The sequence below is a fragment of the Puma concolor genome, chromosome A2 (genome assembly GCF_028749965.1).
Source record: "Puma concolor isolate L17-30 chromosome A2, mPumCon1.1.hap2, whole genome shotgun sequence".
In the NCBI taxonomy this organism is placed as follows: Eukaryota; Metazoa; Chordata; class Mammalia; order Carnivora; family Felidae; genus Puma; species Puma concolor.
In genome coordinates, this window is record NC_141668.1 from 146,115,939 (window position 1) to 146,140,801 (window position 24,863).

The 24,863-nt window shown below is 38.0% G+C and overlaps 1 protein-coding gene and 1 pseudogene across 1 annotated transcript; both read left to right on the forward strand.

Annotated features, from left to right (window-relative positions):
* The first annotated feature begins 990 nt into the window (after positions 1-990).
* Positions 991-23,863, forward strand: ARF4 (ARF GTPase 4). The gene is made up of 6 exons (XM_025916222.2): positions 991-1,379; positions 10,779-10,859; positions 11,348-11,457; positions 17,196-17,267; positions 20,744-20,869; positions 22,908-23,863. The coding sequence occupies exons 1-6, from the start codon at positions 1,313-1,315 to the stop codon at positions 22,992-22,994; spliced, it is 543 nt and encodes a 180-aa protein (XP_025772007.1). The 5' UTR covers positions 991-1,312; the 3' UTR covers positions 22,995-23,863.
* LOC147583578 (centromere protein H pseudogene) lies at positions 17,274-18,634 on the forward strand (annotated as a pseudogene).
* Positions 23,864-24,863: the final 1,000 nt, after the last annotated feature.

A 24,863-nucleotide genomic window follows, 5' to 3' on the forward strand; every position in this document is an offset into this window, starting at 1 on the left:
AGATTATGGGGAACGTGCTTTTAAAAAATTTTTTATAGAATATATACCTTATTTGGTAATCAGGAAAACATTAATGTTATAAATATTATTTTTTTTTAATGTTTATTTTTGAGAGACAGAACGAGAGGTGGGGAGGGGCAGAGAGAGAGGGAGACACAGAATCTGAAGCAGGCTCCAGGCTCTGAGCCGTCAGCACAGCTCCAACCCACAGACCGGGAGAGAGATCATGACCCGAGACAAGTCGGAAGTAAGTCAAGGCTTAACCGACTGAGCCACCTAGGTGCCCCAAGATCATAAATATTTTTCGAAGTGAGAAGGCTTTCCACTTTCTCAAAATAAGAAATAAGCTTTCCAGGGTTCAGAGAGAGAAAAGGTACACGAAAAACAATCCTTCCTCGTTGGCTTCTCTTTAAAAAGCTGCACTAGTCGATGAAAATGTCTCATAGCTATCTCATCTTGACATAAGATTAGGGGATGTTCATTACGACCTGGAGCGGAGAGGTCAATGCGTCTAGGCCACAGCCTCTATCTCTGCACGACAGCTTTTAACCACTTATCTCCTGGGAAAGCAGGGCCCATCTTCACTTCTCCACTAGGGGAAGTGCCTAGTGCTGCGCATGAAACGTGTACTTTCGTGGACGGGGGAGTCCCCAGCGCGCATTCAGTTTAAGAGTAGGTCGCTCAAAGGCAGGAAGAACAGGTTCACTTCCTAACCCACAATGCACAGAGCGCCTTTCCGGAAGTAAGGACAACAGTCTCCTGAAAGTATTTATCCGGGCGGAAGCGTCTCGCCTAGACTCTGATTGGAAGTGACCAGCCAGGGCATTGTGGGACTTTGTCCGTCTCCCAGTACGCATGTGCTAACTGGCGTCGCCCCGATGGCTCACGTCCGGGAGGAGACAACTGCCAGAGAATCGCGTCCCCGAAGTTGGCCAATCCCTTTCGTGCGCAGGCGCAGTGGTTCAGGCAGCACCGGAAGCGCAGGGGGTTGGGGCGGCGGTGACGCGATTCTGTCCGCGTTGGAGGGGCCGGGCCGCCGCCGGAGTAGCCGCGGCTACCGCGTGACGTGGCATAGCAAAAGCCTAAAACGCCAGAGCCGGAGCTGCCGCGCCAGTCGTCGAGCAGGTCCTCGCCCCGTTAATTCTTGCTCTGGAGCTTTGTCCGACACGCCGGCCAGTGAGCCGTGTCTGTCGCCTTCTTTCTCCTTCAGCCCGTCTTCCTTCGCTCAGTTTGTCGGGAGAGTGAAAAGAGAAGGCCCGGGGACGCCCCAAAACCCCTTTTGCTCCTGCCCATCGCAAGTGCCACTACTGCCATGGGCCTCACCATCTCCTCCCTTTTCTCCCGCCTCTTCGGCAAGAAGCAGATGCGCATTTTGATGGGTGAGTGAGGGGCCGAGAACCGAGGGCAGGCCCCAGTAGGGATCGGGTAAGGCCGGGTGTGGGTGCTAGGGGCCGCCTTGGGGCCTGTTTGCCCCTCCGCCCGCGGTGGTGGGGGAGGGGCGGCGGGCTCGGGGTCAGGAGGAATTCTTAACGGGGAACAATGGGGCGAAAGGTGGGCGGTCGCCCCAGATCTGTGTAAAAGGACTGGACAGGGCCGCGGGGCAAGGTTTCTTCCTGGTGGCTGTGGTTTTCTCTACTTGATCTTACTGAAAGCTACACAAGATCGGGCGCAGATGTGGGGGAAGCGAACTCCCATCTCGCTAAGCCCGGAAGACACTGGCGAGGCCCATTCTGAGAGTGCGGTCTGGCTCGTCTCTTCTCCGGTGTGGGCAGCGGTCCGAAGTGAGGCAGAACAACTCTAGCCTTCCTCCTCCCCCTTTCTGCACCGTGTACACACTCTGCACACTCCAGTGGTACGTGAGCGAGCCGTCGCCAGGAGCCCGGAGCCGGCCGGGCCAGGAAGTGACCAGGCCCGGAGCGGTGGTCAGGGAGCACCCAAGGTTTCAGAAGAGTCCGGAGTCCTCAGCGCTCACTTCGCCAAACTTCGCGCTGGATTCCATTTCGTATTTACTTCTTTTCCTTATTAATGTCCCCTTATCTTTTGGCCATTCTCAAAAACTAAATATATTTGGTTTATGCTCTTTGGTTTTCAGTTGATTTTTATCTAGCTGACTAAAGTTTAATGAAAAAAAACTTTTAAAGCTATTTTTTTTTAAGCCGGTAACAAATTTCCAGTAACTGAACATCCTGACACTCAACTTTAGGGTAGCCTTGTTAAATAACAGTTACAAAGCGGGTTTTTTTTTTTTTTAATTGTTTGGGAAATAGGCTTTTAAAACACTGCTTTTCTGTGCCAGCTTTTCTGTTTTTAGTTATTCCAGCTGAGGGAGAAGAGGCTTGCATGTCACTTGGGTGATACGAGCAGCCCCTCCCCCATATTACTGTGAGTAGTCTCTACATCACAGCTAAGCTGTGTGGGCCTGAGTAATGCCACAAGGAGCCCTCTAACTTTAAACGTTGAAACTTGTCGGTTCGTTAGATTTTCCACAGTGGGGAGGAAGTTTTATTTTCTAGTTCTACTACCATTGAAAGTTTTCCAAAGCAAGATTCAGTAATTGGAGGTGTATGAAGGTTAAGGACATACACATTTAGTTCTTTTTTCACTTAACTGTTTGTTATTCCAGCTTCTTCACAGTTCGTGGAACAATTGTTAATAATTCATTCAGAAAGATGTCCAAATGTTTTCTCTTTAAAAGTTTTTTAGATTTCATTTTTAGAGACAATTTTTTAAAGGAGGACAGGCATATTAAGTTTTTAAGGTGGCTGAAAATTGACAGTCTAAAAAGGATCTGAAGTCATTGGGAGGACTTTGGACTGTGATAAATGAATTTCCAGGCTGTTCCTTAAAGAAATTAGTACCTAGTTGTGTTCCTGGAAATGTACTGAGTTGGTCCTTTTACTTAAGATACATTCTAAACTAATTGCTCTTTCACATTCTAAGTTTTCTGTGATGGCTAAAAGTTTCAGAGGGAGAAGAAAGGTAGAATTATGCTCTAAGAACTTTCCTAAATTTACTATATTAGAGGAGCATTTCTCCCCCTACCCCTAAAAAATAATGACTGAAAGAAAATGAAAAAGTATTTAACTTTGCAAGGGATCGAAGTCATGATTTGGAATGAACTCATTTTATGTTAAATGTTTTATTGCTCAGGTTTCCTATACTTGTTTTGCAGTTTAGTTTTGGGATAATCAGATTTCCTTGATTAAAAACACTTCAGTCACAAGGTCAACTTTTATAGTAACTCATCAGATGAAGCATAACCTTAGAAGGATATGTGCGTGGGTAGGGAAAGAGGTGATTTGGAAGTTTGATAAATGATTTTTTTTTTTTTTTTGGTCTAGCTTTATGAGTGTCTGCATAAATAATCACTCTTAAGGTGAATAGGGCAGGCCCCATTCAAGTTTAAGAATTAGGAGTTAATTGGGTTTTTTTGTTGTTTGTTTTCATATTAATGTTCTCTGGCAGGTATGTGGGCTTTGTTTTCCTTTATAAGGTTCACATGAAATTCATACCTTCTTGAGTAAGTGACTTTAAGACTTTATCATTTTAAAGTGTTATTGAAAGATGGTAGTAGTTAGCTCATGAGTCTGGTTTGCCAAATTACTGTTAAGTTTAAAATTTTATTCCTACACGTGTTCTCCCAGAAAGTTCAAGTAATTTTAAAAGATGTTTGAAGTTACAGCTTGTAGTTAAGTAATTAAAAACCAATACAGTGTTTCAAATGTAATGTATAGATTGACAGAAATTGTATAGGTTTTTTTTGTTTGTTTGGGGAAATCACTCATGTGAATTATATTATTGAGCTTAAATTCAAAGATGACCAATTTCCATCTTAGATTTCTCATGTAGCCCTGCATTATCTTATTTTTAGACTGATCTCCAGTGTCTTGATCTGTGGTAAGATGTACTTTTGTAGATGACTCCCCCAAGTTTTGTTTACATTGGAAAACACTAATGTAGGTTCTATAGAGGAATTATTAATCTTGCACTCTTTGAACTTGAAAGTTTCTTGCTATTGAAAAGCTGGAAAAAATGTTGCTTTCTAAAAGATTGCTAAGTACGGTATAATTTTGTATTGCCTTATATGTGACTGTGACTGTTTTTTTTTGGGGTGGCACGAAAGGTTCCTCTATTTGCCAATTTGAAAAATGTTACTAATATTTTAAATGAGGCTTCAAGCTGAGGAGTGGCATTTCATGCTTTTTCCCTAGCATATTTTGTAAATACACTTATTGTGTGATTTTTAATGTCCTCATTCTAGAAATAACATGTCCTGGGGCACCTGGGTTGCTCATTTGGTTGAGCATCCGACTTTGGCTCAGGTCATATCTCACAGCTCATGAGTTTGAGTCCCACGTCGGGCTCTACTGGCAGCTCAGATCCTGCTTCGGATTCTGTGTCTCCCTTTCTCTCTGCCCCTCCCCTGCTCACACTCTGTCTTTCTGTCTCTCTGTCTCTCTCTCTCAAAAATAAACGTTAAAAAATAAATAAAAACAACATGTCCTTTTTGTTAAATTTTAAAAATATGAGAAAGAATAAACTGATAACTATAATTCCACCATGTCGCTGTTAACATTTATTATATTTACTTTCAGGCTTTTGAGAGGATATTTGTGTTCTCTCTTTTTGACTTAGCATATTAGCATTTTCTCAGGTCACTGGTTGAACACATAATTATCAGGCTTAAAAAAAAAGCCCTTTTGATTAGTTATGTGATTTAAGGAAACAGTAGAAAAGGCAAAAGTCTTTAGTTTGATGCCACTAGAAGCTGATACAACAATTTTTAGATGCACCTTGTGGCATTATTGCAAATGGCTTTCAGACTGATAATTTGCTGCTAATTAACACATTGATCAAAGTGCAGATACTTCTGATGTATTGGGTAGAAGTAAAACTTAAGCTTATAATAATTTTCTTTTCACCTGGCAGCCTCGCTTTCAGGTTTGATGGTCAGACTTCTGAGGAATTAGATAAAATACCTTTTAAGATACAGTGTGTCCATCAGAGAAAACTAAAGGCAGGGTGGCAATATATAAATATCTTTTGAGAGCTTTGGCATATACTTCGGGGGTTTTTTTGTTTTTCTTTTAATTAAAAAGTTGAGATGCAATTCATGTAACATAAAATTTATCCCTTTAAAGTATACAATTCAGAGGTTTTACTGTATTCACAAACTTGTGTCACCACCACCAGTTTTAATTTTAGAACATTTTAATCAGCCTAGAAAGACACTCTATACCCGTTAGCAGTTACTGTTCCCCTTCTTCCCCAGTTCTTTCTGCGACCAGTCATGTACTTTTAGTTTCTATGGATTTGTGTGTCCATGATAGTTAACATAATGTTACCATACAATATATGTCCTTTAGTATCTAGCTTCTTTCACTTAGCATAATGTTTTCAAAGCTCATAGCATGTTTCAGTACTTCATTCCTTTTTATGGCTGAAGAGTAATTCCATAATATGAACATACCACATTTTGTTTATCCATTCATCATTTGATGGAAGTTTGATCGTTTCCACGTTTTGGCTCTTATGAGTAATGCTGCTGTGGATGTTTGAAAACAAGTTTTTGTATGGGCATATGATTTTAATTGTCTTGGGTTCTGTGTTAACTATATTTAACATTTTGAGGAACTGACAAAACTTTTCCAAATCAGCTACACCATTTACATTCCCATCAGCTTTGTATGAGAGATCTAATTTCTCTATAAGACCTGTGGTATTGCATACCTGTTCTACTCCTGTGATTCTGGGGACATTTCTGAACCTTAGATGCTGTGTGTGAAAAATGGAGGATAGTTGTGAGATTTATATTATAAAAATGTATGGAATCCACCCAGTGTTGTGCTCAAAACACAGTAAGCACTCAATTTAAATTATTTTTAAATAATTGTGAAGTTGTATTTTAAGCTTTCGTGTAGAAAATTTTCAAGATAAAAGAAAACATGAAGAAGAAATAATCCTATGTGAAATTTTACCCATCTGAAAATACATTTTTTTCATCTAAGTCTCTTTTTTGCATTTTTTTTCCTTAAGTAAAGATCATTGGGATCTGGCATCTTTAACTTAGAATGTTTTTTGCTGCTACATTTTAGTAGACATACTTTTTAACGATTGGTAAAGATTTTGGGGGTAGTTTTGCTGCTGTTAATACTTTGGTCAAAGTGCAGGTTCAGTTAAGGAGAACAAGTAATTCCAGTATATCTTTCAATACAGTGACTTGTTTGTGGGGGTGGAAGGGAGGGAGGACATTACTGGAATGTACAGATTAGAGTCTTATCTTGGCTAGTTGAGAATTGGTTATAGTTTCATTTTGTGGAGAAATCTCATTGCCAAATATTGCCACATTAAGGAAATACATAAGAAATGACTAAAGTAGTGCAAAATTGTTAGATCAACACATTTTTGAGTAAAGAACTATACAGTGAGTTTTAAGTGGTGGTACACATTAATTTATGCATCATTAATCTCGCAGTAGAAATTTCTTTTTAAAAACTTCTGCTTTGCATTTATTACAACACTATTATTTTGGGTGCAACTCAAAAGAAACTCTTGTGATTTAAAAATCTTGTATGTGGCTGTGAGCCATTTAACTGTTGTCTACAGTTTTTAAAGTTTTACTTATTTTGAGAGAGAGAGAGCATGGTGCAAGTTGGGGAAGGGCGGCGCGGGGGGGGGAGAGAGAGAGAAAGAAAGAAAGAGATAGAGAGAGAGAAAGAAAGATAAGAAAGAGAAAGAAAGAAAGAAAGAAAGAAAGAAAGAAAGAAAGAAAGAAAGAAAGAAAGAATCAATCCCAAGCAGTCTCCCTACTGTCAGGACAAAGCATGATTTGGGGCTCGATCCCATGAACCTTGATATTGTGACCTGAGCTGAAACCAAGAGCTGGCCACTTAGCTGCCTGAGCCACTCAGGCACCCCACAATTTTTATTTTAAAAATAACTTGCTGAAAAAGGCTTATAGTTGCATTATTTTGTAAATACTCCTTCCCTTATTTTTTTATTAAAAATAATCATAAAAAATATATTCAAGTCTCTTAAAGCAGTCATCTTCCTGATAGATTCATTAGGAAATGTAACCAGTCCAACATATTAATAAAGGAAATCTGCTATTTGGGATTTTTTTTAAATGAAAGTAACACATGTTTATTGTGTAAAATTCTTTTTTTTTTTTTAATTTTTTTTTCAACGTTTATTTATTTTTGGGACAGAGAGAGACAGAGCATGAACGGGGGAGGGGCAGAGAGAGAGGGAGACACAGAATCGGAAACAGGCTCCAGGCTCTGAGCCATCAGCCCAGAGCCCGACGCCGGGCTCAAACTCACGGACCGCGAGATCGTGACCTGAGCTGAAGTCGGACGCTTAACCGACTGCGCCACCCAGGCGCCCCTGTAAAATTCTAACTGTAGAAATAGAAGAATATTAGTTATGTACATGAGTGGGTGTAACGCTTTCATTTAAAAAATTGGGTTACCTCTGCTTTTCTAGAACTTAAAATAGTTATATAATCATAATTTGTCTTGGGTTTCTTCCATTCATTGTTAGTATTTTTGTATTTAAATTGTTTCAGTGATGGTGTGAGGTTCAGTTTGACTGAGTTTGATTGGCATGTGCCATAGTTCTCAAACCTAGCTCATGTTCGTTTGTTCTTTCTTTTAAATAAATCTATTTTTAAATATTATTATTATTATTATTATTATTTTACGTTGGGCATGAAGCCCAACTTGGGACTTGAACTCATAACCCTGAGATCAAGACCTGAGCTGAGATCAAGAGTCTGATGCTTAATCACCTGAGCCACTCAGGTGCTCCTTGTGTTTTTTCTAATCAGTATCTCAGTTTCACTTCTTCTGACTTGGGTTTAATCATATTTTGACTTAGTTACTTAAGGGTGAATTTTGCTTTATTTTAAAATTTGATCAAGGGGTGTCTGGGTGGCTTAGTCGGTTAAGTGTCCGACTTAAGGCTCAGGTCATGATCTAACAGCTCGTGAGTTTGATGCGAGCCCCGCCATCAAGCTCAGAGCCTGGACCCTGCTTTGGGTTCTGTGTCTCCCTCTCTCTCTGCCCCTCCCCCACTTGTGCTATGTGTGCATGTGTGTGTGTCTCTCTCTGTTAAAAATAAACATTTAAAAGCTTTTTTTTTTTTTTATCAAAATCACCTAAGAAGGACTCTTCCAAGAGACTGCTTTTTTGAACAAGGAACCAATCATCTTGTTCTACTCTTCATTTTCTGTATTTTTACTGAAGCTGTCAAATTTGAGGCAGTTTCTTTTGTTTCTTTGTGTATATTTTAGAATTAGGTTTCCTGATTTTTTTTTGATACTGTCCCATACTCAAAAAACAAAACACCTCCTGGTGCCAGTGGTTTTTCTTATGCCTGTGAGTGAGGGCTTGGCTGCTCACTCTGACTAGTAAGTGTCATAGTATTTTGGAAAGAATAAACCTGAATATCTCAGTGTGAAGAAGTAGGGAACACCGTTTGATTAGAGGACACAAGATATGAAGATATAAATTGCTTGAGTGTCCAGAGAGATCTTAAAGCTACCTTTGTAGGGTACAGAGCAGAAACGGTTGTTATGGGTTACCTGGGTGGCTCAGTTGGTTGAGCGTCCGACTTTGGCTCACGTTATGTTCTTGCTCTGCTCATGCTCTGTCTCTCTGTCTCTCAAAAGTGAATAAACGTTAAAAAAAAATTTTTTTTTTTAAAAGAAACGGTTGTTACATGGGTACAGGAGGTCTGAAATTGCCTGTGGCCTTTAGGTCTGTTTTAGGTAAGTGGGGTGATTTCTTTGTTTTTTTCAACTTAATAGCATTTGTTACATGTGCCAAGTCATGCTTTGATTTAAATATTTATTTATTTATTTATTTATTTTTTTAAATTTTTTTTTTCAACGTTTATTTATTTTTGGGACAGAGAGAGACAGAGCATGAACGGGGGAGGGGCAGAGAGAGAGGGAGACACAGAATCGGAAACAGGCTCCAGGCTCTGAGCCATCAGCCCAGAGCCTGACGCGGGGCTCGAACTCACGGACCGCGAGATCGTGACCTGGCTGAAGTCGGACGCTTAACCGACTGCGCCACCCAGGCGCCCCTTGATTTAAATATTTAAAAAGCATCCTTGCTTAAATCAATACTCAGTTGAACTCATTTCAAAATCTGGGATAGTGTAAATCTAGGTGGGCAAATGTGATGTCCTTGGAACAGTGATAAATTCGATGAGGCTATTAGATATTGGCCTTTCATTTGGAAGGGTTTAGCAAACAATGTAGAATATGCAGGTTTTGAGAGATTCATACTTAGAATGAACATTTAATTTGCTCATTACTGTCAGTGTAATAAAGAAATATACCATCTTGTTCCAGTATGGATTTTTTTTCTTCAGAAATAAGCACATTCTTCCCTACTTGTATCTGCCTCAAAGGAGTCATTTAAAGAATTTAGACATTAGTTACATTGGAGGTGAATATGATAGGGCTATTTGGTTACCCAAATTAACCAATCTTGTGTTCTCATTTCTGTGCATTTGATGTAGGAATGGATATAAATAGGGGTAAAATTGGCCCCATCTTCCTTTGGATACTAGGGCATAGTTACATATTTTTTAAAGATAATTTTTATTCACTTTTTAATTTTTTAATTTTTTAATATTTTTAATGTTTTTTAATGTTTATTCATTTTTTTAAGAGACAGAGAGCATGAGTGGGGGAGGGGCAGAGAGAGAGAGAGAGAGAGAGAGAGAGAGAGAGAGAGAGAGAGGGAGACACAGAATCCAAAGCAGGCTCCAGGCTCTCAGCTGTCAGCACAGAGCCTGACGTGGGGCTTGAACCCACGAACAGTGAGATCGTGACCTGAGCTGAGGTTGGATGCTTAACTGATTGAACTGCTCACGCACCCCCATTTTTTGAATTTTTTAATTAAAAAAAAAATTTTTTTTAATTTTTTTTTAAAGTTTATTTATTTTTGAGACAGAGAGAGACAGAGCATGAACGGGGGAGGGTCAGAGAGAGAGGGAGACACAGAATCTGAAACAGGCTCCAGGCTCTGAGCAGTCAGCACAGAGCCTGACGCGGGGCTTGAACTCACGGACCGCGAGATCATGACCTGAGCCGAAGTCGGACACTTAACCGACTGAGCCACCCAGGCGCCCCCCAAAAAAGAATTTTTTTAGGGTGAGCATGCAAATGAGGGAACAGGGCAGAGGGAGAGAGAGAGTCCAAGTAGGACTCAATCCCCACCTCCCTGGTATCATGATCTGAGCCGATATCAAGAGTTGGATGTTTAACAGACTAAGCCACTCAGGCGCTCCTTTATTCACTTGTTTTTGTGTGTTTTCTGATTCAGTTTGTGACTTGTGTTTTTAAAAATGAGAGTAGTTCATAGAATTAATAAGAACTTGAATTGGAAAAAATCTTACATTAAATGACTCAGTCTCTCCTTGTTTTATACCTAATTTCTCTGGTCTCAGTTTTCTAGAGTGACTTGTTTATAAAGGCAGTTAACTAGTTTGTGGCAAAGCAAATCTAGAGACTAGAGCCTAAGTCAGCCTGATACTCTTTTCTTTTCACTACTACATGTTGTCTCTCTAGGTCTAGAAAGAAAAACGGAAAGGCTTTGTGTAGCAAATGTTGCTCTTGGGGATCAGAAATGAAGTAATTTCATTTCTAACTCATTTGTGCCTTGTCCAGTTGACTTTTGTTTTCAAACTATGAATTTATTGTAGAATTAATTCTTAGTATGTGCTTTTAGTCTAGATTTAAAATCTATAATGTCTTTTTCTAGTTGGATTGGATGCTGCTGGCAAGACGACCATTCTGTATAAACTGAAGTTAGGGGAGATAGTCACCACCATTCCTACCATTGGTAAGAAAGTTTACAGATGAGTTTAATTTATATCATAGTAGTATGTTATAAAGTGAAATAGAATATGGTTTAATTTTGAAACAGTTTTTTAAGGTTTATTTTTTAGAACAGCTTTATGTTTGCAGAAAAATTGAGAGGAGGGTACAGAGATTTCCCATATACTCCCTACCCTCATGTATATATAGCTTCTCCCTTTATCAACATCACTCATTTGAGTGGTACATTTGTTATAATTGATGAACTTCATTGGCACATTATAATCATCTAAAGTCCATGGTGTACCTTATGGTTAACTTTTGGTTTTGTGCATTCTGTGGGTTTGGATAAATGTCCTGTGGCATATATCTATCATTATAACTGGTTTAGATTCTTTTTAAGTTTGTTAATTATCTAGTAGGACTTTAAAAAAGCAATTCTGAGGCAATTCACAATAAAGGGGTCTATTTTCTTTATGACATTTTGCACCACTGTCTTTTTTTTCTTTGTAGGTTTTAATGTGGAAACAGTAGAATATAAGAACATTTGTTTCACGGTATGGGATGTTGGTGGTCAAGATAAAATTAGGCCTCTCTGGAGGCATTACTTCCAAAATACCCAGGTAAGGAATGCTGTACAGTTTGTATAACTTTTCTTTATATGTTTCATGCTTTAAAGTTTCTGTTACTATCTACTGTTTGGGTGTTGGTGTTTACTCTGTGAGTTGCCATTCTTATCATTGCTTACGTATTCTTCAGTGAACTCTCTCACTCATGCCTTTGAAGGCTAAATTACCCAACGTGGAAGATTTACATAGCCATCATAACAATATTTTGGAAGGTTAGTTGTTGGGGGGGGATGATTTTCAAGATTAAATTAGATGTCTCATCAGTAGTTCTGTTGGTTTTGTTCTTAGTCTAGAAAGTAAGGTCTGTATAACTTATCATTATAATTTTTAATGAATAAAGGGTAATTAATATTCCTTAATTTAGCCCCATTAAGTGTTTATTAAAATACAGTAAGAAAAAAAAATTAATGTAGATCTACCTTGTTGGTTTATAAGATATTTTTATATTTTCACGTAGTATATATAATGGTGGCATGGGAGAGACCTTAGTAATCCTGTAGAGTAGGAGTTCTCAAATTTGGCTACACATTAGAATTCACCTGGGGAGCTTTAAAAAAAATCCCAAAGTGCTGATCATTAACTTGACTTGAAATTTCTGTAGATATAAACTATGTATCAGTAGTGCTTCTCAGACTTTGATGTGCATATGAATCACCTGGGTATTTACAGATCAGTTTAGTAGGGCCTGGCTAAGGCCTGATATTCTTTTTTTTTTTTTTTTTTTTTAATATTTATTTATTTTGAGAGAGCACAAGGAGGGAAGGGGCAGAGAGAGGGCGAGAGAATGAATCCCAAGCAGGCTCCATGCTGCCATCACAGAGCCTGATGCAAGGCTTGAACCCATGAATCGTGAGATCATGACCTGAGCTGAAACCAAGAGTCAGATGCTTAACTGAGCCACCCAGGTGCCCCAAAGCCTGAGATTCTGCATTTCTAGCAGGTTCTCCAGTGGTAGTACTGATGCTGTTGGTTTAGGACCTTACTTTGAAGAGTAAGGCTCTGTGACAATAAGTTTTTTCAATAGCAGCACTGTTGACATTTTGGGCTGAGTAACTGTTGTTGGCTCTCTGCATCGTAGGATGTTTAGCAGCATCCCTGTCCTCTACCCACTAGGTGCCAGTAGCAAACCCCACCCCACCCAGTTGCAGTAACCAAAAATATCTTCACATATTGCAAAATATCCTCTGGGGACAAAATTACTCCCTCATGAAAATCACTACTCTAGGCTAACTCTTATATAGGAGCAAGCTGAAGCTTGGAATAACTTACCTAAGACTGGAGAGGTGGTTCTTGTTCTACATGTCTTTTTAAACTTGTTCCAACTCACTTGTGTTTTCTTTAAAAATTTTTTTTATTTTTTACATTTATTTATTTTTGAGAGACAGAGTGAGGCAGGGTGCGAGTGGAGGAGGGGCAGAGAGAGAAGGAGACAGAATCCAAAGCAGCCTCCAGGCTCTGAGAAAGTGTTCAGCACAGATCCCAATACGGGGCTTGAACCCACGAACCGTGAGATCATGACCTGAGCCAAAGTCAGACACTTAACTGACTGAGCCAGCTAGGCACCCCACTCGTGTTTTCTACCACAGGAGAAGTTTCTCATCAGTTTTTGTTTATTACCGGAGTTGATAGATAACATTTTTTTAAGTAATGTGTGATGTTACCAACACTTCATATGTGTAAGATTTGCACAGGTCATTCTTGGTCTCCAACTCATAAAACATTGTATGCAAGTGAAGTATATTGCCACCAGGTGGCAGTGAATACCCTACATGAGTGGCTGGAACTACCAGTTTTAAGTAGTATGTCATGTCCAGTAAATAACATGCTTTTTTATTTAAAAATAAGAATGTTTCTGTTCATTAGCTGTGATTAGAAAAGTTATTTTGAGGGGCACCTTGGTGGCTCAGTTGGTTGGGCTTCTGACTGGCTCAGGTCATGATCTCGCGGTTTGTGGGTTCGAGCCCTGTGTCAGGCTCTGCACTGCTTTGGATTCTCTGTCTTCCTTTCCCTCTCCCCCTTCCCTGCTTGCTCTCTCTCTCTCTCTCCTTCTCTCAAAAATAAATAAACATTTTTTTAAAAAAGATATTTTGATAAGAGTCACATGCTTAAAAAAACTTTATTATGGAAATTGTCAAATGTATGCAAAAGTAGAGAGAATAGCATATAAACTTCCACATCTCTGTTACCCAACTTCAGTTATTAGGATATAGCCAGTATTGTTTAATCGATATTCCTCTCTTATGTAATTCACCTTTTAGATTATTGTAAAGCAAGTCATAGTCCTTTCATTTAGGAAAGATGTTTTTGAAGTAAAATTAGGGATGAAGTAAAGCTTTGCTAATTCTTAATTTGTTATTCTTGACCAAGAGTAACCCTAATCTTATTCTAGATTTGTTTACAATGCTTTGTAACTTACTTTTGAGCTCTTGAGATTAGACCCATTCCTGGCCTCTTTAGATCACCTTATAATCAAAAGTCCAAGTATTTTTTCCTTGAGAACTCATTCCTGTAGGAGAAAGTTTTATGTGTTACCTGATGTAATCTCAGCTAAGCTCTTAACACCAGCTTTTCTAGCATTCCTGGTTAGTTCTTTTAGCTATAAAATGTAAAAGAAACCAATACCATTTAATCATGCTTGTAACTTTTTTAACAAGCCAGGACACAGTGTTTGTTGTAGTAAATTGCTCTTCCCTCATTAGACAATTCCAATTATTTTGCTATTCTAAATAAGTAAATACTTGCCCTTTTAGGTAGTTTTTTCTTACTGTAGCGGAACTTATCTTTAGAATCCTAGCTTTTCTACATTCTTGATTCTGGGTTGTCCCAGGAAGTGAATAACTTTGAATTTATTGCTGAAATACTTCTCTCTCCCAATAGTGTTACTTTGGGACTGATAGCATTATTTTATATTTTATTTTATTTTTAATTAGCAATTTCTTATTAGCACACTTGTGTGCAGGACACGGGGGGTGGGGAAGGCAGAGGGAGACAGAGAGAGAGAGAGAGAGAGAGAGAGAGAGAGAGAGAATCTCAAGCAGGTTCCACACCCAGTGCCTGAGGTCATAACCTGATCTGAAATCAAGAGTTGGACTCCTAACCAGCTGAGCCACCCAGGTGCCCCTACATTTTAAAAGAGAATAAAAATGGGTTGTTAGTAATCCAGATAAAATTAGATCCCTTTTGGAGGCATTGCCTCTTCCAAAGGGTAGATTCTAAAAAGGAATGGCTTTTGGGGCACCTGGGTGGCTCAGTTGGTTAAGCGTCTGACTTCAGCTCAGGTCATGATCTCACAGTTTGTGAGTTTGAGCCCCACGTCAGGCTCTGTGCTGACAGCTCAGAGCCTGGAGCCTGCTTCGGATTCTGTGTCTCCCCCTCTCTCTGCCCCCTTCCCTGCTCATGCTCTGTGTCTCTCTGTCTCTCAATAATAAATAAATGTTAAAAAAGAAATTATAAGAAAGGAATGGCTTTTGGAATAGAAGAGGAAGGAGACAACTTTTCCTAAATGCCTGTGATAAGTCAAGTATGATGCTAGATTCTTTTTGTGCCTCTATGATTACATTTAACTGGCTTATAAAGTTGATGGCATTGTTTTATAAAAGAGGAGACATGTTCAAGGATTAGATAATTCATATAATAAGTAGTCTTGAGATTTGAATTGGGTTATCTTTCCATTATGCCATACTGGCTCTCATAGCACCAGAAGTATTTTCAATGGTTAGGATGTTTAAAATGATGGTTTCCAGCAGAGATAAAGGAAATGGGTTTGAAATTTGCTAGACCAAAGGAAATTGTTATTTAATGACCATAGCCTAAAATAAATATTTGGTAAACCTGGCAAGCTTAGTACTGTGGTGGTCCTGAGGGGTAAATAGAAAATAATGTAGCCCTTTGCCTTAAGTGGATTTTATGCTCTCAGTGGATTTAATCAAGTTACTGACATAAATAAGCACAAGACAGTTTGTGCTAAAGTGACAAATGATCAGAAATACTTCAATGGTTAGGGTTGTAGGGAGAATAATTTTTAAAGTAATCACTTTAGTATTAATAGGAATAGATTTTAACAAAGCTATCAAGGTAATCTGCCCTCTCTTTCTTACTCCAGTTGAAAATTTTATACTTTTCCATTTGAAAGTTTTTAGAGAAGTCTTAACTGTTCCCTTAATTCCATTTCTTTTCTAGCATGGAATTTTAATATTTGTGAATATCAATAAGAATGGTTACTATTTTTCTTTTTGTTAAGAATTTTGTGGCTCAGTGGGTTGAGTGTCCAACTGTGGCTCAGGTTATGGTTTCGCAGTTTGTGGGTTCGAGCCTGCATCAGGCTCTATGCTGTCAGCTGTCCCCCCGCACCTTCTCTGTCCATCCCTTGCTCGCATGTACACTCACTCTCTCTCAAAAATAAATCAACATTTTTTTTTTAAATTTTTTTTTTCAACGTTTTTTATTTATTTTTGGGACAGAGAGAGACAGAGCATGAACGGGGGAGGGGCAGAGAGAGAGGGAGACACAGAATCGGAAACAGGCTCCAGGCTCCGAGCCATCAGCCCAGAGCCTGACACGGGGCTCGAACTCACGGACCGCGAGATCGTGACCTGGTTGAAGTCAGACGCCTAACCGACTGCGCCACCCAGGCGCCCCTAAATCAACATTTTAAAAAATAAAAAAAGAATTTTATATCTGAAGGCACCTGGCTGACTCAGTCTGTGGGACTCTTGATCTCAGGGTTGTGAGTTCAAGCCCCACATTGAGCTTAACTTAAAAAAAAAAAAAAAGTTTTCTTATTTGATAGGTCAACAACATTATGGAGCAGAACTGGTTTTTCCTGTGAAGCCTATAAAAACTGTAGGGGCACCTAAGTGGCTCAGTTGGTTAAGCATTGGATTTCAGCTCAGGTTGTGATCTCACAGTTTGTGAGTTCAGGCCTCATGTCTGTGCTGACGGCTCAGAGCCTAGAACCTGCGTGGGATTTTGTGTCTTCCTCTCTCTCTGCTCTCCCTTGCTCGTGTTCTCTCTCTCGGTCTCTCAAAAATAGACGTTAAAAAAAAAAACAAACTGTAGAGTGCGTCTTCCCCCTCTTATTTTTTTAAAGCACTTTGTGCTTGCCTTTGAATAAGCTAATTCAGTTAGTAAATTCATGGATCTTTAGAGTCTTTGGTTTATTCTTTTATCTTTTGTTCCCATCTATGCTTTCCTGTGTGAGGTAAGAGGGATAAAATTTATTCTTAGTGTAGTTGAAAAAAGTGATCAATTGGTTAAGAGTAAGATTTTTATTTTACTATTTTTTTGAATGTTTATTTTTGAGAGCGAACACAAGCAGGAAGGGGCAGAGAGGAAGGGGAGACACAGAATCCAAAGTAGGCTCCAGGCTCCGAGCTGTCAGTGCAGAGCCAAATTGCAGGGCTCAAACCCACGAACCATGAGATGACCTAAGCTGAAGTTAGACGCTTAACCACCCAGGTTAAGCCACCTTGAGCCACCCAGGGCCCTTGAGCCACCCAGGGCCCCAAGATTTTTTTTTTTTAAATAACATAAGTTAAAATCACAAATAGTGCTCAAATCATTTTTAGTACTTAGGGCCCTGTTCCTTTTTTTTTTTTCTATTAATAAGGAGACATTGTCTTCCTTAACGTTTAACTCAGTATGGTTTTTCTGCTTGTACTTACTTATGTTTTATATTTAGTGTCTCCTTTAAAGTTAACTGTTAATAATTTATTTACACAATTTTTCCCCAGGGTCTTATTTTTGTGGTAGATAGTAATGATCGTGAAAGAATTCAGGAAGGAGCTGAAGAGCTGCAGAAAATGGTAAGAATATTTTTTACATCTTTTGTTTGCAAGATATGTTTTTCAGGGTGACAGCGGTATTGTTAGTGGATGGTACCATACTGTGATTAGATTACAGAAATGAATTTTTCTAGAGAGAACCATGCATGTAAAAGTCTCCGGCAGAGCTTTTTAAAAAACACACAGAAGAGTAGCTACTTCATTAAGTTGAGAAGAAGGCTCAGCTTTTTAGAGTGCCCCATGGGTGATATATGTCTCTGGTTGAGGATGTCTCCATTAGTCCAGTCCTTTATTTAATAGATAAAAAATCTATGGTTTTGAAACTTTTATGATGTAAGAATCTTGGTTCAAATCCCTTATTCGCAAGGTCATTGGGTTTGGTTTTCTCTGTGCTGTTCCTGTATAACCAATACTTTGAAATGTTTTGTAATAGTAGCCATGATAAAGAATTCTACCTGAAGGTAGTAGTATTTCAGTTGATGATGGTATTTTGGCTTTGTCACGTATCAGATTGTTTTCATACACAGTTGACCTTTGAGCAGCATAGGGATTAAGGGTGCCAGCTCAGGCCCCACCCACCCATATGTACAGTTGAAAATCCACATATTACTTTTGAATCCTCAAAAACTGCTGCTTTTCTGGGCTACAGTTTAGTGGTGGGAATATTGGCTCCTGAGGCCACATCTTCCCATCCCAGGTGGTAGCTCTTCCTGCCAGTCACAATGGAGAAGCAGCCTGAAGAGCAAGCGGCTGCCAAGCCCTTGGACTCCAGAGCAGAAGGCGGGGAAGGCGGGCAGCACAGGCCACCGGCGCCCAGGTGGTGCAGCCCAGGGACCAAGGACCGCTCGACCCTTCTGCTCAGGCTGAGAGCACAGACAGAAAAACTCTTGGAATATAACTCAGTGGTTCATGTAAATGAAAAAAACAAAAACAAAACTCCAGTAGAACAAATCATGCAAGATAAGCAAATTGAAGCTAAAATTGAAGACCTGGAAAATTGCTTTTGAAATGAAAAAGCTTGTGTTAGGATGCAACTTTCGACTGCACTTAAAAAAAATATGGAGAAAATTAACCCCAAGTGTGCTCATGGATCACATGAAACATGTACTAAAGCTAAATTAATAATGAAATCACACCAGGAATCTGGGATTTGGAGGGAAAACTGATTGATGTTGGGAAGAAGAGATTACAATTAAAACAAGCTTCAGAAAGTAAGCTTTTGGAAATACAGACTGAAAAGAGTAAACAGAAAGATGATTTGGGACAATACGGAAAATTCAGACAAGATAAAGCCAATACAACAAAACCTACAAATTAGAGACACACATTTATTCAACATATGTTCCAAAACCTCATTTAGGGAGTAAAGCAGTTGGGCAGAGGATTTTACCTTTTTTTTTTTTTTTTTTTTTTTTTTAAATTTTTTTTTTTTTTTTTCAACGTTTATTTATTTTTGGGACAGAGAGAGACAGAGCATGAACGGGGGAGGGTCAGAGAGAGAGGGAGACACAGAATCGGAAACAGGCTCCAGGCTCTGAGCCATCAGCCCAGAGCCCGACGCGGGGCTCGAACTCACGGACCGCGAGATCGTGACCTGGCTGAAGTCGGACGCTTAACCGACTGCGCCACCCAGGCGCCCCGAGGATTTTACCTTTAAAGCGTCTTCTATAGCTTGAGAAGAATCACACCATGATCTAATAAGAATTCCATTGTGTCATTTTTTGTTTCAGTCTTTGATAGGTCATTTAAATAGCAAATTTGGAGTAAACATTTTTTAGTGTTTTTGGAACTCTTCTAATACCTGCAGTTTTTTGTAGCTTCACGCTATAACATGAAATCTGTTGTTTTAAATATATTTAAAGTGACTAGCATACTCTAAAAGAATCTGAAAATCTTAGGGTTGGAAGGGTCCCAAAAGACCTGTAATCCAGCTTTCTGCTGAACGTGGACCTTTTTTCTGCACTATTCCTGGCAATCCCAACTCTCAGTTGGAATGTTTCTGTGCATTTGTCCGTCAACTAAAATATTAGAAAAATTAGAAAAGGATATTCATATCTCAATTCTTTTTCAACCGTCAGTTGTATTTTATTGAAATAAATCTCATTTTAGATTTATCTCACACACAAAAAAAACTTAAGTAGTAATATAGTAATAGCCTACTGTTGACCGATAACAGTTAACACATATTTCAAATATTGTATGTATCATGTACTAGATTTTTACAACAGAGTAAGCTAGATAAAATTGCTAAGAAAATTATAAGAGAAAATGTGTTTAATGTACTGCAAAAAATCCATGTATAAATTGACCTACACAGTTCAAACCCAAGTTGTTCAAGGGTCAGCTGTATTTATATTGTGAAAATTTATTGAGGAATCTTGCTAGAGGCACCTTGTCATGGTTTCATGGTGTAGCCATAAAATATTTACTGAAATGAAGTCTTAATTCTCATTCATTACTTCTAAGACTGTAGTGCAGTTTGTAAAGCCATTGTGCCAATAGATGTGTAACTAAGTCACTGGTAGTTTGTCTGATGAGTTAAATATCACCCCTTCTACTCTTTTTGTAAACAGCTTTATCAAGATACAATTCACATACCATAAACTTCACTCATTTAAAATGTGTAAGTTACTGGTTTTTAGTATACAAAATTATGCAAACATTACCACAGTCTACTTTTTTAGAACATTTTCATTGACCCAGAAAGAAATTCTCTGGAACTATTCCCCATTCCTTCCCCTACTCCACCCCATACCCCCAGCCCTTAAAACCACTGATTTACTTTATATGTGTATGTGCCTATTCTAGACGTTCATATAAATAGAATCATACAATATGTGGTCTTTTTTAACTTTTTGTTACTTTTCACTTAGCATAAGTTTTCAGGGCTGGTCCATGTTGTGTCGTGTGTCAGTACTCATGCCTGCCAGCTTCTATATACTTTTACTTATTACTTATTTACTCTTATATTATTTCCTATTGTAATATACTCTTGTGTTCTTGTATTTTTCATGATACTGCTAATACCATAATCATTGTTTTGTTGTCCTACTGGTGTATGGTCCAGCTGGCTGGAAAGGAATACAAGTCCAAAAAGAATGCTCTCCATAACTTTACTACTGAGTACCATAAGATTCTGCCGTAAATACACATTCCCATTTGTGTTTCTGGTCCTTGCCAATCCTGACTCTTAATGGATGATCATGAAAGCTGAAATAAATGATTTACTTTAATGGAGTGCAGGATGATTGGCTTGAAAAATAGTTTTGCTTTACTTGAAAGGCATATGATTATTTGCTTGGGATTTAAAAATTGAAGGATATGAAGTTTAAGTTGTTAAGCGTGTATGAACTTCATGTAGTGAAATTATGTTGATGTTTAATAATGTATTTAATGTTGAATAAGTGATATATATAGGAAGACAGTGTTTTCCCTCCTTTGTGACAATAATTGAGTTCCAGTTTGTTAGTTGTTAAACTCTCAGCTTTTATTTCCAGCTTCAGGAAGATGAGTTGCAAGATGCAGTGTTGCTGCTTTTTGCAAACAAACAGGATTTGCCAAATGCTATGGCCATCAGTGAAATGACAGATAAATTAGGTCTTCAGTCTCTTCGTAACAGAACAGTAAGTATTTGGAGATTTGTATTAACCTCCTATTAGAATTAATAGTTTAATTGTTTAAGCACGTATTCAGTTTAAATACATATTAATTGTCCCTTTTGAATAGATAATGAGCACATCATTTAAAAAAATACAGTAATATACTCTTGTTTACAGACACGAGTCCTTTCAGGCTTTTGTAAGTGTGTGTTCAATTTTAAACTACTTTAATATCTTCTCCATTTTTTAACATTTAATATTTATCCTTTAAGAATCCAAATGTTCAGATACCTTTATTTTGATTTTTATTAACTTTACCCTCAAACCATTTAGTACTTTATGGTTTATGAGAAACCATATGAGAAATAGCTTTGCAGCAAGTATTTTGTAATTTGGTTTTCTTATTAAAACTGCAGTATTTAGCAGCCATATTTTAGATAATACTATTTTTTACTGTTTGCCTGTTAACATCAAAAGCTTGTGAACTGTAATTATGACATTAAACAAGTTTTGAATTTAAAATTATAAGAGGGGTGCCTGGGTGGCTCAGTCAGTTGAGTGTTTGACTTTGGCTCAGATCATGATCTCGTGGTTCATGGGTTCAAGCCCTGCGTTGGGTTCTGTGCTGACTGCTCAGAGCCGGAGCCTGCTTTGGATTCTATGTCTCCCTCTGTCTCTCGCCCAGCCCCCACACCCCTCGTGCTCTGTCTCTCTCTCAAAAATAAATAAACTTTAAAAAAAATTATAAGAAATGTTATACTTGTTCTCCAGTAGCTTGTTTAGGTCAGTGATTTAAATACTGGGAAAATACAATATACTGTTTTATATATAAAGATATCACAAACTATAGTGTGACTTGTGCTTTACAAGGTTTTTACTAAGTTGTCAACAAGGTAAATACTGTGCTGTGGCAATAACTGTATAGTATGTTTGAGATGTCCCAGGATGATTTAAACAAGATAAACTGTAAATGCTACCAGTTTCCAGTGCTGTGAAGATAATAATTTATGCCTTTTCCCAGCCTTCTAGGTTTCTGGGTGTTTGATATTCAAATAATAATTGGTAGCATTGTATACTTGCATTGAACTTGCAATATTAAAGCGAAGTCTTTATTGTAAGGTAGAATAAAACTAGTCAGTAAAGAAAAGTATTAAAAATAAACTATCCTTCAAGGTAATGAAATTGCTTTCTAGATCTTTTTCTTGCTCTTTGTTAGCTTTTCATGGTATTTCATGGAGTTACTGAGATATAATTCATTACCAGTTTAAAAAGTGGAACTTTTTATTTTTTTTTTATTTTATTTTTTTTTTTTTAACGTTTATTTTTTTGGGACAGAGAGAGACAGAGCATGAACCGGGGAGGGGCAGAGAGAGAGGGAGACACAGAATCAGAAACAGGCTCCAGGCTCTGAGCCATCAGCCCAGAGCCCGACGCGGGGCTCGAACTCACGGACCGGGAGATCGTGACCTGGCTGAAGTCGGACGCTTAACCGACTGCGCCACCCAGGCGCCCCAAAAGTGGAACTTTTTAGAATACATGAGACTACATACAGATAGTGAAGTTATCTGAAAAGCCTGCCTCTATCAGCAGCTCCTACTTTTTTCAAAATTTTGCCTTCTGTACTTTGAACTTAGTTTTATGGGAAACGAGGGTTATAAGGACCTGGTGGGTACTTAGTTACTAATCTTCCTATGAATGTTCTTTTCGGATTAAGGACTAGATCATTGATTAAATCTAATAATGAATCAGGAGTAGATTTAAATGTGGCAAGAGTTTGTGAGAAGCATGTATTAGAACACTCCTAATCAATATAGTTAGTGAGACCATTATAAAATTAAACATTTGTAAGATGCAAACTTTAATGTATTTTTGCCATTATTCCTTTAGTTTTATATATTAATTTTTTCATTTACTTTTTTCCTATACATTTATGGTAACTGCTGACTAAATAATACCTTGGGCATTTGGGAGGAAGTATTCAATTTTCTGATTAAGAAATTTTAAAGACTGTGGTTATATATAGTATTCTGTTAATCACATATTTTTTGTTCTTTCTTTACAGTGGTATGTTCAAGCCACTTGTGCTACACAAGGAACTGGTCTGTATGAGGGACTTGACTGGCTGTCAAATGAGCTTTCAAAACGTTAAATGAAACTGGATATCTAACCAAGGACACATTTGATAGAATTGGTCTAGGCTTGTTACAACAAAATTAGTTTGCATCTTGGTTATTAAACAGTATCTGGGACTGGTTTGGGCAGAATATTACAGCGTTTAAACTTATTTTGTTGCCAATTATTGTTTGCCAAGTATAATATTGCTATTAAGCAATATGCTTGGTTTTAAAGAAATTCTCCTTAACTTGGGAAACAAAGTGTCCTCTTTTAATTTTATTTCTCTTAAGCCTAAATGCCTGGACATAGCTATTGTGACACCTTTAAATAAATCCGTTTTGAATGTTTTTTGAGCCCACAAGAAATAACGTTTTAAAGTTATCCCCTTGCTACTTTACTGATACCTTTATCATTCCTGGGACAGTCTGCTGATTTAAAAAAATGTAGCATTCCATTTGTATTTATTTTTCTCCCTTGCCAAAAAGATTTTCTAATCCTGCTTGTACCAGCCAGGGAAATGCTCCAAAACACTATTCAGATCTCTTGCACTGAGGACCTTCTATTTTCTCCCCATTATTGAATCCTGGCTTTTCATCAGCCAAGCTTACCTTAGTGTGGTTTGGATTTGATAGCTAATTAGTTCTGTGCTGGTTGCAAAGAGTTCATATTGAGATGATTTTTTAATACCCAGCAGATTGTCTTCCTTTATATTGTATCTTTTTTATGTTGCATGTTGCTTTTTGGTATCAGCCTGACTCTTTGCCCAGTATATGATAGTTCTGCTGATGTTTTATTGTTTATTGGTGAACATATCTTCATTAAGAGTTTTTGGAAAACTCATCAAACTCAGTAAGTTTTCTTCATAACCCATTTGGAATTCTTCCTAATAAAATGATAAAAATATGTTATTGTGTGTGTTCTTTTTGAGTCTTGAAGATGTTTGAAATGGATTTTCTTATTTAGCGAAGTTAATTTGAATATATTAACATTTTGTGAACAGTAATCCAGGTCTCCGTGAATTTACTAATTGTTTACAGTGGAAATAAAATACAGGTTGCTATCATGTATATAACAGTGTGATGGGGAGCAACTTCAAATTTTAGTTTCTTTTAATAAAATAGAGTTTGACATTGTACATTTCTAAACTCAGATAAGGAGGCAAAAGCTGTAATAAAATGAACTGCCCCAAAAGCATGTATGCATGTGTTTTGTTTCACAACCGATGTTAGCTTTTAAAAAATGCAAGTGCTGTTTGCATGGCAGACTACAGACTGTTAGTGATGCTGCTCTCCTGTGTAGAAGAGTTCACAAGCACTTTCCTTTTTGGCTTCACCTCTTTTCAGAACTTCTACAGAGAGCTGCATGTGACTAATTCTTTGTTAATAAGGCAATAAAGGTATATATACTTCATTAACTACATCTATTAAGTTATTAAGGATTCAACTTGGTAACCTTATGACTTAGTTTTTGTCTAAAATGTTTTATGTATTTTATAAACCTTAAAAAAAGTTCTTAGTGCCTTGTATAGATTCAGATAAATTTGTAGATTGAAATTTTATTTTCAAACCAAATATATGCTAGTAAAACATATTTTTGAATAATAAAGTGTTGGATCAAGTGAAAGGAAATTAGAATTAAGTACTTGATGATTGACATACAGGTTACTGGGGTAAAGTGTTTAACATGGATCACTTGATACAAGTGTAACTTCATTAGCTCACTGGGTGAATTCTCCCTTCTCTCTGAATAAGAAAGGTATTATTTCTTGTTGGATAAAACTAAGGTATGGTGTAGTATGTGTAGTTCCTGGGGTTCAACTAGGAGATACTAAACTTTGAATGGGTTCACCGTTATGATCATAGTTAAATCACCACTGTATTAGTTTTTAAAGCAAGTCCAGGAT